Source organism: Antechinus flavipes, chromosome 3 (genome assembly GCF_016432865.1).
Source record: "Antechinus flavipes isolate AdamAnt ecotype Samford, QLD, Australia chromosome 3, AdamAnt_v2, whole genome shotgun sequence".
In the NCBI taxonomy this organism is placed as follows: Eukaryota; Metazoa; Chordata; class Mammalia; order Dasyuromorphia; family Dasyuridae; genus Antechinus; species Antechinus flavipes.
The window spans coordinates 120,213,984-120,230,175 of record NC_067400.1 but is presented as its reverse complement, the minus strand read 5'-3'; the positions used below and the strand labels follow the sequence as shown (position 1 = coordinate 120,230,175).

At 34.3% G+C, this 16,192-nt stretch overlaps 1 protein-coding gene across 1 annotated transcript; it reads left to right on the top strand.

The window, feature by feature from the left end:
• The first annotated feature begins 2,725 nt into the window (after nucleotides 1-2,725).
• COMMD6 (COMM domain containing 6) lies at nucleotides 2,726-11,916 on the top strand. Its single transcript, XM_051983934.1, has 4 exons — nucleotides 2,726-2,818; nucleotides 2,913-2,924; nucleotides 10,427-10,579; nucleotides 11,754-11,916. Exons 1-4 carry the CDS (start codon nucleotides 2,741-2,743, stop codon nucleotides 11,802-11,804), a joined length of 294 nt encoding a protein of 97 aa, XP_051839894.1. The 5' UTR covers nucleotides 2,726-2,740; the 3' UTR covers nucleotides 11,805-11,916.
• The last annotated feature ends 4,276 nt before the right edge of the window (nucleotides 11,917-16,192 follow it).

Below are 16,192 nucleotides of genomic sequence, written 5' to 3'. Positions count from 1 at the left end.
ATTGCCTCAACAACAAAAATATTTTAAAGACTGGAAAAAAGACAGTAACTTATCTGAGCTCTCCCCAAAATCCCTCTGAACACCATTAAATAATACCATAAAACAATTCCTAGAGCAGCAGAATCAACAAAAAGATGAGGTGAAATAATTTTCCAGTCAAAGACAATTTAAGTCAGCAGGAGTGGTCTGTCACACCAGAATAAGAATGGAGCACAGTCCAGCACAGACCAGGTAGGCTTTGAGAGCCACTGAAATCAGCAGCAGCACTTTACATAGGGAACTCTCAGCTCCCAGCTGTTAAGGGGGTCGAACAGTTGGCCAAATGAGTATAGAAATATGTTACTTGACAAGAAAGTAGCAGGGGAAGGAAATAAGAGCACAGGGTGGTGACAGAAGAGAGGGCAGATTGGGGGAGGGGGTAGTCAGAAGCAAAACACTTTTGAGGAGAGGGACTGGTTAAAAGGAGAATGAATAGAATACATGGGGGAGGGGTGGGAATAGTATGAAGGGAAATACAGTTAGAAGTAGTAACTGTGAAAAAAAATTTTGAAGCAAGTTTCTTTTAGTTTCATTTCTCAAACATATAGAGCTGAGTCAAATTTATAACTATAAGAGTCATTCATAAGAACAGTTTCAGATGAAGTAATCAAAGTTAATTATAGCAACATCATTCTATATATATATACATACATATATATATATATACATATATATATATATATATATATATACCAGATATATCATGGATATATATAGCCATAATAAAAAAAAAAAAAGTTCTCACTATTGCTTGAGAAATGCAAATTTAAAAAATTTGAGAGCGACTTCATACCTATTATATTGGCTAATAGGCCAGAAAAGGAAAATGACAACTATTGGAAGAGATGTGAGAAAAACGATGTATTAATGTATCCTTGTTGGATTTGTGAACTGATTCAGCTATTTTGTAGAGCAATTTGGAACTATGCCCAAAGGACTATATAATATCATGCATACCTTTTGACCTAGCAGTATCACTATTGCTCTGTATCCCAAAAGATATATAAAACAAAAAAGGAAAGGACCTATATGTACAAAAATATTTATAAGAGCATTTTTCTGATGGCAAAGAATTGGAAATTGAGGGAATGCCCATTAATTAGGGGATGCCCATTAATTGGGGAATGGCTGAACAAATATTGTTCTATAATTATAATGGAATAGGATGCTCAGAATAAACTGGAAGGACTTCCATGAGCTGATACAAAGTGAAATGTACTCTACATAAATTAACAACAATAGTATAAGATAATCAGCTACCAATGACTTATCTATTGTCAACAATATAATGATTCAAGACCACTCTGACTTATGATGAAAAATGCTATCCACTCCCCAGAGAAAGAACTAATAGTATCCGAGTACAGATTGAAGAATACTTTATTCTATTTTTCTTGGGGTTTTTTGTCTTTTCTTTAACATCATGATTACTATGGGAATGTTTTGCATGGCTATACATGCATGACCTATAATGAATTGCTTGTCTTCTCAATGAACGGGTTGGGGAGGAAGGAAAGAATTTGGAACACAAAATAAAAAAAAGATTTTAAAATTATTTTTACATGTAATTGGAGTGAAATAAAATACTAAATACATTTTTAAATTTGTATTTTATATTTTTTTTGCTATTTTAAGCTTGACTAACACCAGCAAATGTAAATATGGAAATATACAAAGAGGAACAGAAAATAAAAATGGTACATGAAAACTGTAGTCTCCACTTAGGAGAGCTCAAAGAGGAAGCTAGATGGCAGTATTCGACTTGGGGGTGGGGGGTGGGAAGGAGGGGGTCAGGAAGTCCTAGATTCAAATACAGCCCAGCATACTAGCTGTATGCAAGAGGCAAGTCACTTAGTCAATTTAAGTGTCTTTTGAGGAAGACTTCTAATTAGAGGGTCGAGGGTATGGGGATAATGGAGAACTCCCAGGATTGTTGTGAGAATAAAAGGAGTTAACATTTATAAAGTGCTTTGCAAACTTGTTTTGTCTTAACTATATATGAAACAGGTTAGCTCCCAAACTTGTTTGTTCTCGTTTTTAGGTTGGAATCTCCACTCTGCTACATACAAATTGTTAGACTTTGGGAATAGTGATTTACCTTTCGCCATAAAAAGTGGATTTTGTTTAAGTGATGATCTCTAACGTCACCCACTGAACCTAAGTAACTGGTCTCTGAAGTTTAAATAGTTTAGAACTTCAATGAAGTCTACTACTTCTTTCCCAGCGATAGATTCAGAACGTTATGGGAACTACGCACGGGCAATAGGTTAGGAAAGATGAGGCTTGGAAATGAGCCCCTTCTCTGAGCAGCCGCGTCTGGGGCACCACCCCTGAGGCAAGAGCTCAGCCAACTTCAACTAAGCACGAGTGGGAGATGGGAGGATGTAGCTTGTAGCTACAGTCTTTTCACGGAGCTCTTAAAGTTGCTCATGCGCAGGCTTTCTTTTCCCAGAGTAGGACGAATTCAAGTAGAGTACTCAAGGATAAAGAAGGGTGAGGAGGGACCTGATTCAAATACTTCCTCTTTTTCCTTTTCCGGAAGAATAACGCCTAAGTATTTTTTTCTTTCACATAGATGGAATAATAACTCTTTTTCACTGGGATTTTGCTGAGGGAAAAAAAAATAAGAAAAACTTTTAGATATGGAACGTTGCATTCCCCCCGCATCTTGGGTCTGTCCAGAGCCGTGACGAAAGCGGAAATGGCTACGGACTGTCAGAGCCTCTTAGAACTGACAATGGAGGGGTTGTGTCAGCCGCCGCAGGAGGTCAGATCCGAGGTGAGGACGGACTGGGAAGGGTGGACTGAGGGGAGCCTGGCCGGCTCGGCAATCGGACTGGTTATCTCTAAACTATTTCTTGTTTCCTTTGCAGGTAACTAATCAGGTGAGTAGTCTTCCTGGCCCCGCCCACTTCCATCTTTCCCCTCATAGCTCCTCCTTGTCTCCGCCCCTCTCATCCCCGTTCCCTTGGATTCAGACTCTGAGGCCTTGCTGTGGCTTCCCATCTCCCTTTATAAAGTCCTTGTTCTGACCACTCCATGCTCCTGTTTCCTGCCTCTGAGCCTTTACCCTAGCTGTGCCCCATTCCCCTCCTTTCTGGCTTCCTCCAAGCCCTAGCTCACATCCCTTCTCCCACCCACCCCCACCCCACTTGTTCCGAAATTCTCTTCCATCTATTCTGTGCCTTGGATGTGTAAAATTATTGACATCTTGTCTCCCTCAGTAGAACTTGCATTTTTATTTGTATCCCAATAGCTTGGCCCAGGGCCTCTCACGAAAGAGCACTTGTCCATTGACTGCCAGTGGAGACTTCTGTGATATTTCTTCCACTTATACCTGCCTTAATATTAGTTACTCTGTCATTTCAATTCATAACCTTCCCCCCATTTAGAATTCATTTAGAATTATACTCTGATTAAAATGCCCTCTTCCAACACTCTTAGTTTAGTGCAGTGGTCCTCAAAGTGTAGTCCAAAGAATTGTTGGGGTCTCTGAAACCCTTTCAGAGATTCTACAAATTCAAAATTTCTAATATAACAAATAGCTATAAATATAACCCATGTGAACAAAAACTCTTTGAACAGATCCTCGATAGTTTTTAAACAACATGAAGATACTGAGAACAAAAGTTTGAGAACCACTGGTTTAGTGTATGACATTTCCTTTAATGTTGTTGGGCTATGGACAATCTCAATTCTAGGTTTTGATTTTGCAGTTTACTCTGCATATAAGTAAAATAAAAAAAATAATGTTGGGCTATATCTAATAACCTATTGGATTCCAGAATATAAAATCTGAAGTAAGATTGAACTATCCTTTAAGTATTGCAAATTTTATTTCCTTGTACTGGAATGTTTTGGAATTACTTGCCTTGTGGTTATAATCTTGCACGTGGCATTATTTGTTTTTTAAATTTTTAAATAACACACACAGGTGGGGGTTTTTAAGTGAGTTTGAGTCTTGCTCTTAGCACAGATCATAGGCTAACAGGATATACAACTGGAAGAAACCTTGACAACTATCCAATTCAACAGCCTCCTTTCATACAGGAAGAAATTATTACAAGCTTTTTCTAGTATGTAATACTGGAAAGTAACTTGTCATTCCTTGCCTTGTTTTTTAGTAGAATTTCTCTTACTTATTGATAGTTTTTCTTGTTTCCTGTCAGCACAGCACAATTGTTTGTTTTTCTGTACCTTCATTGTTTTCATTTTAATATGAGACTCATATGAGAGCAAAACTTGAAACAGAACAGGCAAGACTGTGATTTTCCTTAAGGCTTTGATGTTCTTATCTCACATCTTAGTAAGACTGAGTTCCATGCTGCTTAGTTTCTTTCTTTCATGGTGACATACCCCATTTTGTCTTGGAAGGCTACATATGAAAATAAATTTATGAGTTCTGGCAGGACTTGCCAAACTGTGAAGTCATCAGATGTAGGCCTAGTAGCAAATTATTTCTGTTTTCTAAGGAATCAACTTAGCTAAATTCACAGAGGTTTCTCACAAAAAGGTACTCCATTTTGAAGACAAGTGTGAAGGAAAGATAAGGAAAATATTAGAATTCACCAGACTCCTTACAGTGTCCATGTTTGTGTCTATTTGTCTACAAGCACTAACTTTGAAGTAACTAGGCCATTTAAATATTAGCTCTTATTACCATCACTGTTACTCGTGGATAAATACTTCAATTCTGAATTTTGGTTTTGTTATCTATAAAATTAAGGCACTGGATAAGATGATCCCGGGGCTGCTCTTCAACTGTTTTGAGGGCCTTGTAGCATGGGAAGAATTCCAGGAAAATTGGCCATCTGTTCTACTATATTTGAAGAGCATCCTGTGGTTTACATTTAATAAATATCCTACTATCCATTTTTTCACACCTACTTTGTAAAGCATCTGAATAGGTCTTTTAGAAGAGGCTACAAATTTTATTTTTCTAATAAATGACATCTTTTATTTTGCTGCATAGTCTTACAAAAGCCAGTCATTCCTAGAATGTTTGCCAAAGATGGTAGCAGATTGAAATGTCTGTGGCACTTGATGACTATTTGTCACCTCTATTTCATTAATTGCAAAGTCATGATTAGGGCCTGGGTTTTCAGGTTCTTAGCCCAGAACTCATTCCCACTGTGCAACTTTCTTTAGGTAATAGAATAGCTTTAAGCAGTAGCTTTCTCTGTTCTCTTTATCAAGCATGTTTACATAGGCAAATATTGACTGTAGAAAAGTTGACTGTGTTGTTTTTATAATAATATAATAGCACCACTTCTGTTATGCTTTAAAGTTTACAAAGCGTTTTGCTCACAACAGTCTTGTGAGTTTAGTATAATGTAAGTATTACTTTTGTTTTTGAAAGGAGAAAACTGACTTAGGGGAAAGAAGTTACTTATGGTTGCATACTTGGGATATAATTTTCATCATACCCAGGTCATCTAACTTGAAATTCAATGTTTTTTAATAATATTATAACACTATATGTATATGTAATATAATGGTTATATATATAATATATGATAATATAATAGTATATGTAATACCTAATAATATAATAGCATTTATATAATAATCTAATAATCTGACTATACTATATGTTTTTTGAAGTAAAGTCTAATGCCCTTTTACCCATAGCTCCAATTTGTCAAATACTGGTTTATATTTCTTTGTAATTATTGTAGAAGGTAGTATCTTGAGCTTGATAATGTTGATAGTATATGATTACAAGAATGATAGTCCCTTTCTTGGAATGCCACTAGCCATTTTCACAAGTTATAAAATATTGTTATCAGAGCTAATCCTAGTTGTATAACTCAACATTTTGCTTGATTGTATTTCTCAAATAATGTAATATTTGCAAAGTGCTTAGCACATTGTCTAGCATATAGTAGGTGCTATATAAATGCTTATTCTCCCCTTTCCATTTACAAATTTGAAACTTTCTTATGTTTTTAATATTATAAAATTTTTAGATAGGATGTAATGTGATAAAGTTGTTAATTAAATGGATCTTTTTTCTTTGTGTACAGTTAATACCTCCAGAGTTCCAAGTTGAATGCTAAAAGGAATTTGTTCTTTTTACAGTTGTTGAATCATGGATATGTTTTAAAATTCTTCAAAAAACCACATGGCACTTAGGTCACATATGGCAGGACATGTTTCTGCTTTTGAAACTTCAGATTTTGTACAACAATAGTAAAATACCCATCTCCTTTACAAATCTTTCAGTGCTATCTTCCAACTGCTTGTGCATCATCTTTGGGCCCTCAAATTCTCCTGCTAAGGCTACTTCTTCCTAAATCACTTGAACATAGATTTCCAAGGCTGGTGTGAGATCAGTTCTGTGTAGGTTTTTCTGTGCTCCAGTAATGCTTCATGAAATCAGAATTGCAACCCAGATTTTCTCATTCTTTGTGTAGTGCTGCTATTATTTTCCTACTTCTTATCCATCTTTTTATGTAAAAAATACCACACAAGTTACACACAAGCCAATATTAGAGGAACCTAAAGAAAAAACTATATGAGTATCTAATTCAAAAAAAATTACTATTTCTATTTCTAGAATAGATTCTCACTTTTCTACAAATGCAAAAACATGAATCTACTGAAGTGAAGAGTATTTTTTAACGATCTTTTCTAGTTTTTCAGAGTACATTAGAAAGGGGGAAGAAAGTAGACATAAGGAAGAACCTAGTAAAAGTTCTCTTTCACTATGGACATGTCTTATATACAGAGGTGTACTTTAGAAGTATTTTTTTCCCTTTAGTGTTCAAGTACATCATACTATTTCTCTCATGTCTTTCTCGTTATTGTTTTCCTGGATCTTTGCATCAGTTCATATGTCATCTCTCATTTCTGTATTTTCTGAATATAGAGAGTAGATTGATTGGTAGAGTATATATTGGATATATGCTAGGAACTGCTAAGCACTAGGAATACAAACAAATGAAAAATTAAAGCCTCTACCCTCAAGACACATTCTAATGGGGGAAAGCAAGACATAAATGGATTCTGAAAAGAGAGAATAGAAGGTAGAGAAGTGATTGAGTGCAGCCTCAAGGGCCCAGCAAGATAAGGTAAAAGCTTACCTGTCAAAGTCCAGAGTTTTTCCAGGGGCAGAATCTAAAGTTTTCGTGTCAGGATAAAGGGATATTTATGATTTCTTATAGCACAGAAATATTTGATTACATTAATGTATGATATCATCTGTTTTAAAATACATTAGGGTTTGTTTTCAGCACAACTTCCAACAAAAATTGCATTAAGAATAATTTTAGATATAATTGAGCTCCTTTGGTGGGCTAGTGTTTCTGAAAATAGGATGTGTGCAGTTATATCACAGTAAAGCTCTCTTTTCTCCTTTCACTGCTGTATGAAGAATTTGTTGGTAAGTTTTGTTGGCTAAAGCCTGTTGTTTTTAATCTATAAAGCCTCTGATTGTAAATAGGATAATTTTATGTTATCTGCTCATCAAGCTTAATTAAGCATGCTTAGAAATGTGATTTAAACAATAACTCGCTTCTTCAATATAGAGTTACAAGAGGAACCATCCATTTGGATACTTAGAGTCCTGGGATGATTCTTTAATGAGGGCCTGTATGGGGTGGAAGTGGGGGGAGCAGTTAATCTTTAAAAAAAGTTTATTATTATCATTTTTCAAATAACAATAAGTCTGTCCCTCTCATTGCTACCCTGCCCCTCTACTAGAGCATTTCTTCAAAAATGAAAACCAAATCTCTCTCTCTCCCCATCCTTTCCTTCCTCCCTGCTCACATACACATACAATCATACACATACACACACACACACACACACACACACACACACCAAATTGTCTTAAAAGGTGGTTATATTTGTGTTTGGATAAATTTCATGTATATGTGTGTATACGTAAATATACATCTATGCATATATGTGTGTGTGTCTACAATAATTTTAGACATATTTCCATATTAGTCATGTTTTGAAGGTAAAAAATCTGTATAAAAGGGAAAAACTCCAAGAAACAAAAAGCAGACAATTTTTTTTTAATGTGAAAATAGTATGCTTCAATCTGCATTCGGTCTCCAAAATTCTTTCTCTGGATGCAGATGGCATTTTCTATCCCAAGTCTGTTAGAATTGTCTTGGATCACTATATTACTAATAAGAGCTAAGTAATAGTTGATCATCATATGAACGTTGCTGTGTACAACATTCTTCCGGTCATGCATCAGTTCATGTAAGTTTCTCTAGGCCTCTCTGAAATCATCCTGCTGATCATTTCTTATAGAACAATAATATCCTATATTTTTTATATTTATTTATATACTATTAATATACATTTATATACTATAACTTACTCAGCATTCCCCTGCTGATGGGCATCCACTCAGTTTCCAGTTTGTTGCCACAAAAAGAGCCGCTACAAATAGTTTTGCAGGTGTGGGTCCTTTTCCCACTTTTATGATCTCGTTGGGGTTACTAACCCAGGAATAAGACTGCTGGATTAGAGTGTACAGTTTTTAGCCCTTTGGGGATAGTCCCAAATTGTAAAGCCCTCTCTTTTATAACTAGAGCCATATGATATAAATTAATAAAAGAAACTGCTCTCTTCACAAGAAAATTACCATCCTTATTATCAAATCTTTTTGTGTTTTCATCTTCTATAATTCTGAAGTGTTTAACTCTGGAAGGTAGATCCTTTGTCTTCCATGATATTGTACTTTTAGAATTTTTCTCTGATTGTTCCTTCACTATCTTCTTTTCCTAGCTCTTCATTGTTCTCCTATTGCTGAAATGTAGTGGGCATTGTCTAAAGTTCTCTCTTAAACTGGCTTCTTCTTTTTCTATATTTTCTTCTTTGGGAATCTCATCCATTCCTTTCAATTATCCTGTTTCAATTACCATCTCTTCAGATGACTTTCTATCTTCAACCTCTACCAGTAGTTCTAATGCTATATATCTAAATGTCTGTTGGATAGCTTTAATACTGTAGTAAACTGTCCTTTTTCCTATTGGTGGTAAGTTTATTGGTACAGACTATATGTCCCATCTTTTTTTTATCTCCAGTGCTATAAACATAATAGGTGAAATACTAATTGAATTGAATGTTTGGGAGACTATCTGTAAAATTTTGGTGTCAACATTGTTGTCAGTAATTGCCACAGCTCATCTCTGGTAGTTCTTGGTGCCAGTTTGTGCAATTAAAATTTAGTGAGCATCTGTTTTCTATGTGCAAGACATTGTACAAGGTACTATTGCTGCACAGTGACAAACAGTCCCAGACCTTATAGAATTTAGAATACTGTCATTGAGGTAAGACAGCAACAAATAACTTTATTATAATATGTAACAAGAATATTTAATGAGACATAGAATGGTACTTGGGGATAACAATGATCCTATATTCTAACAAGTATGACGTCTCCAATGTTCTTTTTTTTTTCCTCATGTCCACATAAAACTCAATAAGTGGATTTGAAATAGGACCCAGGACTTCAGTAGTAGCTTTGACTCAGATTGTCTCAGAGACAAATAGGGACAACTGCTGGGCTGAATTCTCCCATACCTTTCTTCCCAGAAAAGTTTTCCTTCCTTTTATGCAGAAATAGTGCTTGTCTATCAAGCAAGCAGAGGTATTTGATGTACCCAGGAATAAAAACTACAGTTTACGTTGGCCTACTGTAAACTAAGAAAATGCCGAACTATGATAAAAATTTGATAATGAGACTTTCTCTATGAAGAGAAATCCAAAACTAACTCTTCTGTTTCCCAGTATACCTCCTTGAGCTCAAGTGATACTCAAAATGTAAAAGCAAAATTAAAGCTCAACTTATAAAAATTGGCGAGGCTATTCCTTTCTCCCACCTCAATTACTAATGCATCTACTATAGGCTTTTGTGTGTATGTATCTGTTGCTTTATGTAATTTTTGACAACATTGTTGTCAGAGTATTCCAGGTCTGCTACTAACTCGTGTAACTTCTCTTCTGGGGAACTCTGTGTCCTCAACTGTAAAATGAAGGTTTTGGGCAAAGTAATCACCAAGCTCTAAAAAAATCAATGATTCTTCCTTATGTTTCTTATCACTACTCTCCAGATTTTTGAGTTGAACAGTATTCTTTTTTAATTAAATTAAAGAGAGGAAAAAACTTAATAATGACTAGTTCTTCAAAATAGTAATTCTGCATTTGGGGGCTTATAAATGAATTTAAATTTTTTCCTAGATCAAAAAAGGAGAATTGGTCTTGAGTATAAATGTGTATGTGATATAAAGTTTCAAGTTTATTCATTGGCTAATTTTTCCATATTATCTTTATAAATATTGAGTTGAAATAAAAAAAAAAAAGTTGTTGTGGGAGAAATAGAATTAAATAGCTTTCAAAACAAATGTACTTCTTTTTGTTACAGCTTCTAGACCTTCAGTGGAAAATGGGTATGGCAGTGAGTTCAGACAGTTGCAAATCTCTTAAGTCTCCTTATGTTGCAGTGACACTTAAAGTGGCAGATCAATCAGGCCAGATTACAAACAAGTCCTTTGAAATGACAATTCCACAATTTCAGGTTTGTCACTAAATTATTTTGAATTTGAGTTTTCTTCTAGGATGTTGTTGCTTTTAAAAAGCACAGGATTTTTTTTTTTTTCATTACAGAGGAAGTGTTGTTCTGATTTTAAAATATATAAATGTTTATTATTTTAAAATAATTCATTGAAATATATTTAATATATTAATATACAGAATCTCCAAAATATTTTTAACTAGGTATTTGACAAAATATATTTACAACGATGTTCTGTGTGAAAGAAGTCTTAATTGAACTTTGACATCTGACTAAAATTTGAAACACTTTGATTTTTTATGGATATATTTAACCAGTGTTCATTTTTTGTATGGGGTAGATACACCAAAGATTGACTTTCCTCCCAGACTTTCTGCAGGAAATCTAAGCAGAATTCAACTTAGACTCAAATTGTACTGACTTAACATTTTTCTGATAGAGCTTGTGCCAATTTCAAGCATCAAAATTTGAGTGGCTTTTTATTAAATACTTGTATGAACGCTATGAATCTGAGGATATGCTTTCAAAATGTTTGAAGCCACTTCCCATCAACATTTAACTGTTTGGATGGCTTCATTTTTTATTTACCACTGGTTTTTAAGATTTAATTTCTAAAAATCCACTTGGCAAATGCAAAGATCATATTCCAATAACATTTGCTGACATTGTATATGTTTTTGTAAATGTATAAGTAATTGTGAACAAAACAACTAAAGTCACTGAAATATTACAAATGAAACTAAGAAGAATGATTCCAAAGATTTGTTTTCAAGAACAAGTTTTCACATACTCCCAATGTCACTTTAATTACTTATTATAAACCATGTTTTTTGTAGTATGGATTTATCTTAGAGTCCCATTTCAAAACAAAACATCCTGATCAAGAATACATTTTTATTAATATTGACCTCTTTAAAAAAAGACTAATCCTTGGATTAAGATAATAGGCTATGCTTTTGTATACTCTTAAATCTCGGTCAGAAAATGTAATTTTAATGTTATCAAATTAGCTAGCAGAAATCCCTATCCAAGTTTCAGATTTGGCTTAATGATGTATTGTTATGTAAATTTAAATCCATATTGAAGCTTGACATATTAATAAACTCCAGTTAAATTTGACAAAACAACTTAAATATGAATACAAATTGAACATTATTTTCTTTTTTTTTCTTTCCAGTACTTCTTCAAGCAGTTCAAAGAAATGGCTGCTGTGATTGAAACTGTGTAAGAGCAGCATCCTTTGTTGTCAATTTCCCATAACCTTTGTAAGATGATGTGTGTCATTTGATGTAAATACAATTGCATAATGATTAAATGCTATTTGTTAAAGGAAGATATAATTTCTTGGTCATTTTCATAGGGTAAGATAATACTTCATTCATGTATTAGACTGTTCCAGAATCTCATATCATCTAAATAAATTGGTATTGAAAATTACAAGTAAGCTTGACAAAAAAAGAAACTTAAATAAGGTAATTCAAAAGAATATGTAATAATTTGGAGGATATGTGAAATAGTTGATGATAAGAGAAGATAGAACAAAATAACTTACTTAAGAAATTGAGATTCAAAAAGTAGCTTGATCAAAATAGAAATCTATGAAGCTGTCAACATATCAGACACTGGACAAAACTTTCTTTAGATGGTGGCACAAGCAGAGATTAGTTGGGCTCATTTAGAACAATTGATGCAAATTATTCTAAGTTCTTTGCCTTGGAGATAGAAAAAGATTTTATTGATTCATCTCAGTAACTGATGTAATTTGAGCAAAGATATAGAGTTGGAAAGTTAGACAGAATAACTGCCAATGAATTTTAAACAAAGCTCAGGAAGTATCTGCATGATACCATAGTTAAGAAATGATATTGTTTGAGTTTGTTACTCAGCAAGGGTATTTGTATTCAAAATGCTTATACATTTTTCCTTATGCTTCAGTGATAGGATTGTAGATTTAGAACTAGAAGGGACTTTTGAGATCAACTAGTTCAACCCCCATTTGAAATCCAGGGAGTTTGTAATTTGCACAGAGTCACATTGATAGGAAGTGAGAGTCAAAATTTGAACCTAGGTCCTCTGACTCTAAATCCAGTACTCTTTTCATTGGACTATTACTACTGTGGTCTATATACTGGGAATGTAAGGAGCTGAAAGTTAGGAAAGTTTGACTGATCTCTTTTCTACCACTGAGTCACTTCTTAGATTAAGACATTTAATCTTTTTGTTATCTTATTTGTAAAGTGGGAGTGTTGGACTGAATCTCTTAATTCCTTTCTACCTATAAAATTTATAGTCATAGGAAAACCTGAATTTCTCTTGTTATTATTGATGAATAGTTTTTCTGAACTTAAAGTTTTATATGATAGATAAAGCAAAAAAACTACATTCATTTCTGAAACCGAAACTTTAGATCCATTGGTGTTTTCAAAAAGGTGCATGATTGGAATGCTTTGTTTTCAAGTGATAGCATGGAAAACATTTTGTACCACAAATTTGAAAATATTTGAAATTTAGAAACTTGACTTCCTCCCCGCCCTCCCCCCCCCAAAAAAAAGTTGCATATCTTTCAAAGAAACTATCCTTGTGTAAATTGGTGGCAAAATGCTTAGTCATTCCATCTGAAAAGTGACTCCTCATAGAATCCATTCTGATGTGCCTGTACTGCCTCCCCATTTATCACATCCATGGAACTGATGACATTTGAGTTGGACCTTGAATGAGAAAAATGATTTAAATAAATAGAATTTTTGGACCAGGGTTGGGAGTAGTGGAGAAGAATCTATTTTGGACACCTGAGAATATTGTATGCAAATATGCTTTGATAGGAAAAATCAAGATGAGTTTGGGAATTGTGAAATTTAATTGGAAGTTATTATATGTATAGGTAAATAGGGCAAAATATTACTAGAGACAGATTGGATTGCAAAAGGCCTTGAATACCAAGGTAAGCTGTTTTTATTTTATCTGGGTCAGTGAGAAGCCACTTAAGATTTTTGAACAAGGGAATGATGTAATGAAATTTGTGCATTAGAATCATTTGAATCATCTGGCCTCTGAATCAAATACTATTTCTCTGGAAGAAATATAATAGGTTGGAAATGGGAGAGATTAGAGACTGGGAGAGCATTTAGGAGACTATTACAGCAGTGCAAACAAAGGAATAATGAGGACCTGGTCTCAAGTATTTCAGTAGGAATGGGTAGGGAGTAGCCACAAGAATACAGCTTCAAAATCAACTTTGAACATTAGTCTATACTATGCTGCTGAAATTTACCAACAGAAATTCATTTAAAAATTTGGAAATTAAAAGATTTGATGAAGAAAGCTGTTGTTATATGTGACGTCTGAGTTAGCTCCCTCTTGACCTCAGTATCAGCCAGAATCAGGATCAGCAAAAGTCCTTGGTCTATAGGGGGAGAAGTAAAGGAGACAGACAAACCTCCATGAGGCTTGCCACCAACCTCCTCTCTCCTGGGTGTCCTCCTCCAAAGTGACTGGCTTGTCTTACTCCACCCTCTAATCCCTTCTATAATTATCTGTATACAACAAAAGATCGAGCCAGCATAGAATAGTGAGAAGGGCCATTTTCCAAGCATATGCTAATTGAGTATTGTCCAATAGGTAATTAGCCTTAAATGCTCAGTTGTCTGATTCCAGTGCACCTGTTAAACCCTTTACACTTTCAGCCCTTTACAATTATAAATTATATCTCATCTAAGAAAAATGCCATCTTGAATAAGCTGTCACTCTTAAAAACTTATGTAGTCATAACCCACTTAATGACTTTAGGCAAGATTATAGGGACAATTAATTCCATAAGACCAATATTTTAAAAATAATTTTAATTTGACACACACCAAAAAACCAAATTCTCATACAAAGAAGAACAAAAAATATTGTATACAAAACCACAAATTTCCATAATGTACAGCTTTTTCCTTAAGTTAATAATAAATTCAACATGCCAGTTTCAAAGCTGTCCTGCTTGTTTGTGTCTCTCTCCAAAGTTCCTTTTCTTTCTTGTTGTTACTATATAAATTGTTCTGGTTTTGCTCACTTTATTCAGAATTAGTTCATTTGAATCGTCCCAAAATTCACTGAATCTGTCCTTTTCATCATTTTTTATGGCATATTAATGTCAAACTCCCAAGAAACTATTTTACTGACCTAGAAAAAATAACAACAAAATTCATCTAGAAGAACAAAAAAGTCAAGAATTTCAAGAGAATTAATGTAAAAAAAAAAAACAAACAAACAAATTAAGGTGGCCTAGCTGTACCAGATTTAAAACTTTATTATAAAGCAGCGGTTACCAAAACCATTTGGTATTGGCTAAGAAATAGAGAAGTTGATCAGTGGAATAGGTTAGGTTCACAAGACAAAATCAAGTCAATGACTATAGTAATTTAGTGTTTGACAAACCCAAAGATCCCAGTAAGAGGTCACTTTGACAAACCTGCAGGAAAATTGGAAAATAGTATGGCAGAAACTAGTCACTGACCCACACCTAACACCATATACCAAGATAAGGTTGAAATGGGTTCATGATCGAGACATAAAGAATGATATAAACAAATTAGAAGAACATAGGATAGTTTACCTCTCAGATCTGTGGAGGAGGAAAGAGTTTGCAACCAAAGAAGAACTAGAGATCATTATTGATCACAAAATAGATAATTTTGATTATATGAAGTTAAAAAGGTTTTGAACAAGCAAAAGTAATGCAGACAAGATTAGAAGGGAAGCAATAAAACTGGGAAAACATTTTTACATTCAAAGGTTCTGATAAAGGCTTCATTTCTAAAATATATAGAAAATTAACTCAAATTTATAAGAATTCAAGCCATTCTCCAATTAATAAATGGTCAAAGGATATGGACAGACAATTTTCAGATGAAGAAATTGAAATTATTTGTAGTCATAAAAAGCAAATAATTTGGTGTTCCAAATCACTATTGACCAGAGAAATGCAAATTAACTCTGAGATACCACTACACACCTGTCAGAATGACTAAGATGACAGGAAAAGACAATGACGAATGTTGGAGGGGATGTGGGAAAACTGGAACACTGATACATTATTGGTGGAATTGTGAATGGATCCAACCATTCTGGAGAGCAATTTGTAACTATGCTGAAAAAGTTATCAAACTATGCATACACTTTGACCCAGTAGTGTTTCTACTGGATTATGTCTCAAAGAGATCTTAAAGAAGGGAAAAGGACCTGTATGTGCAAAAATGTTTGTGGCAGCCCTCTTTGTATTGGCAAGAAACTGGAAACTGAATGGATGCCCATCAATTGGAGAATGGCTGAATAAATTGTGGTATATGAATGCTATGGAATATTATTGTTCTGTAAGAAATGACCAGCAGGATGATTTCAGAAAGGTCTGGAGAGACATGAAATTGATGCTAAGTGAAAGGAGCAGAACCAGGAGATCATTATACAGGGAAACAACAAGACTATATGTTGATCAGTTCTGATGGATGCGGCTCTCTTCAACAATGAGATGATTCAAATCAGTTCCATTTATTCAATGATGAAGAGAGCCAGCTACACTTAGAGAGAGGACTATGAGAACTGAATGAGGTTCACAACATAGCATTCTGACACTTA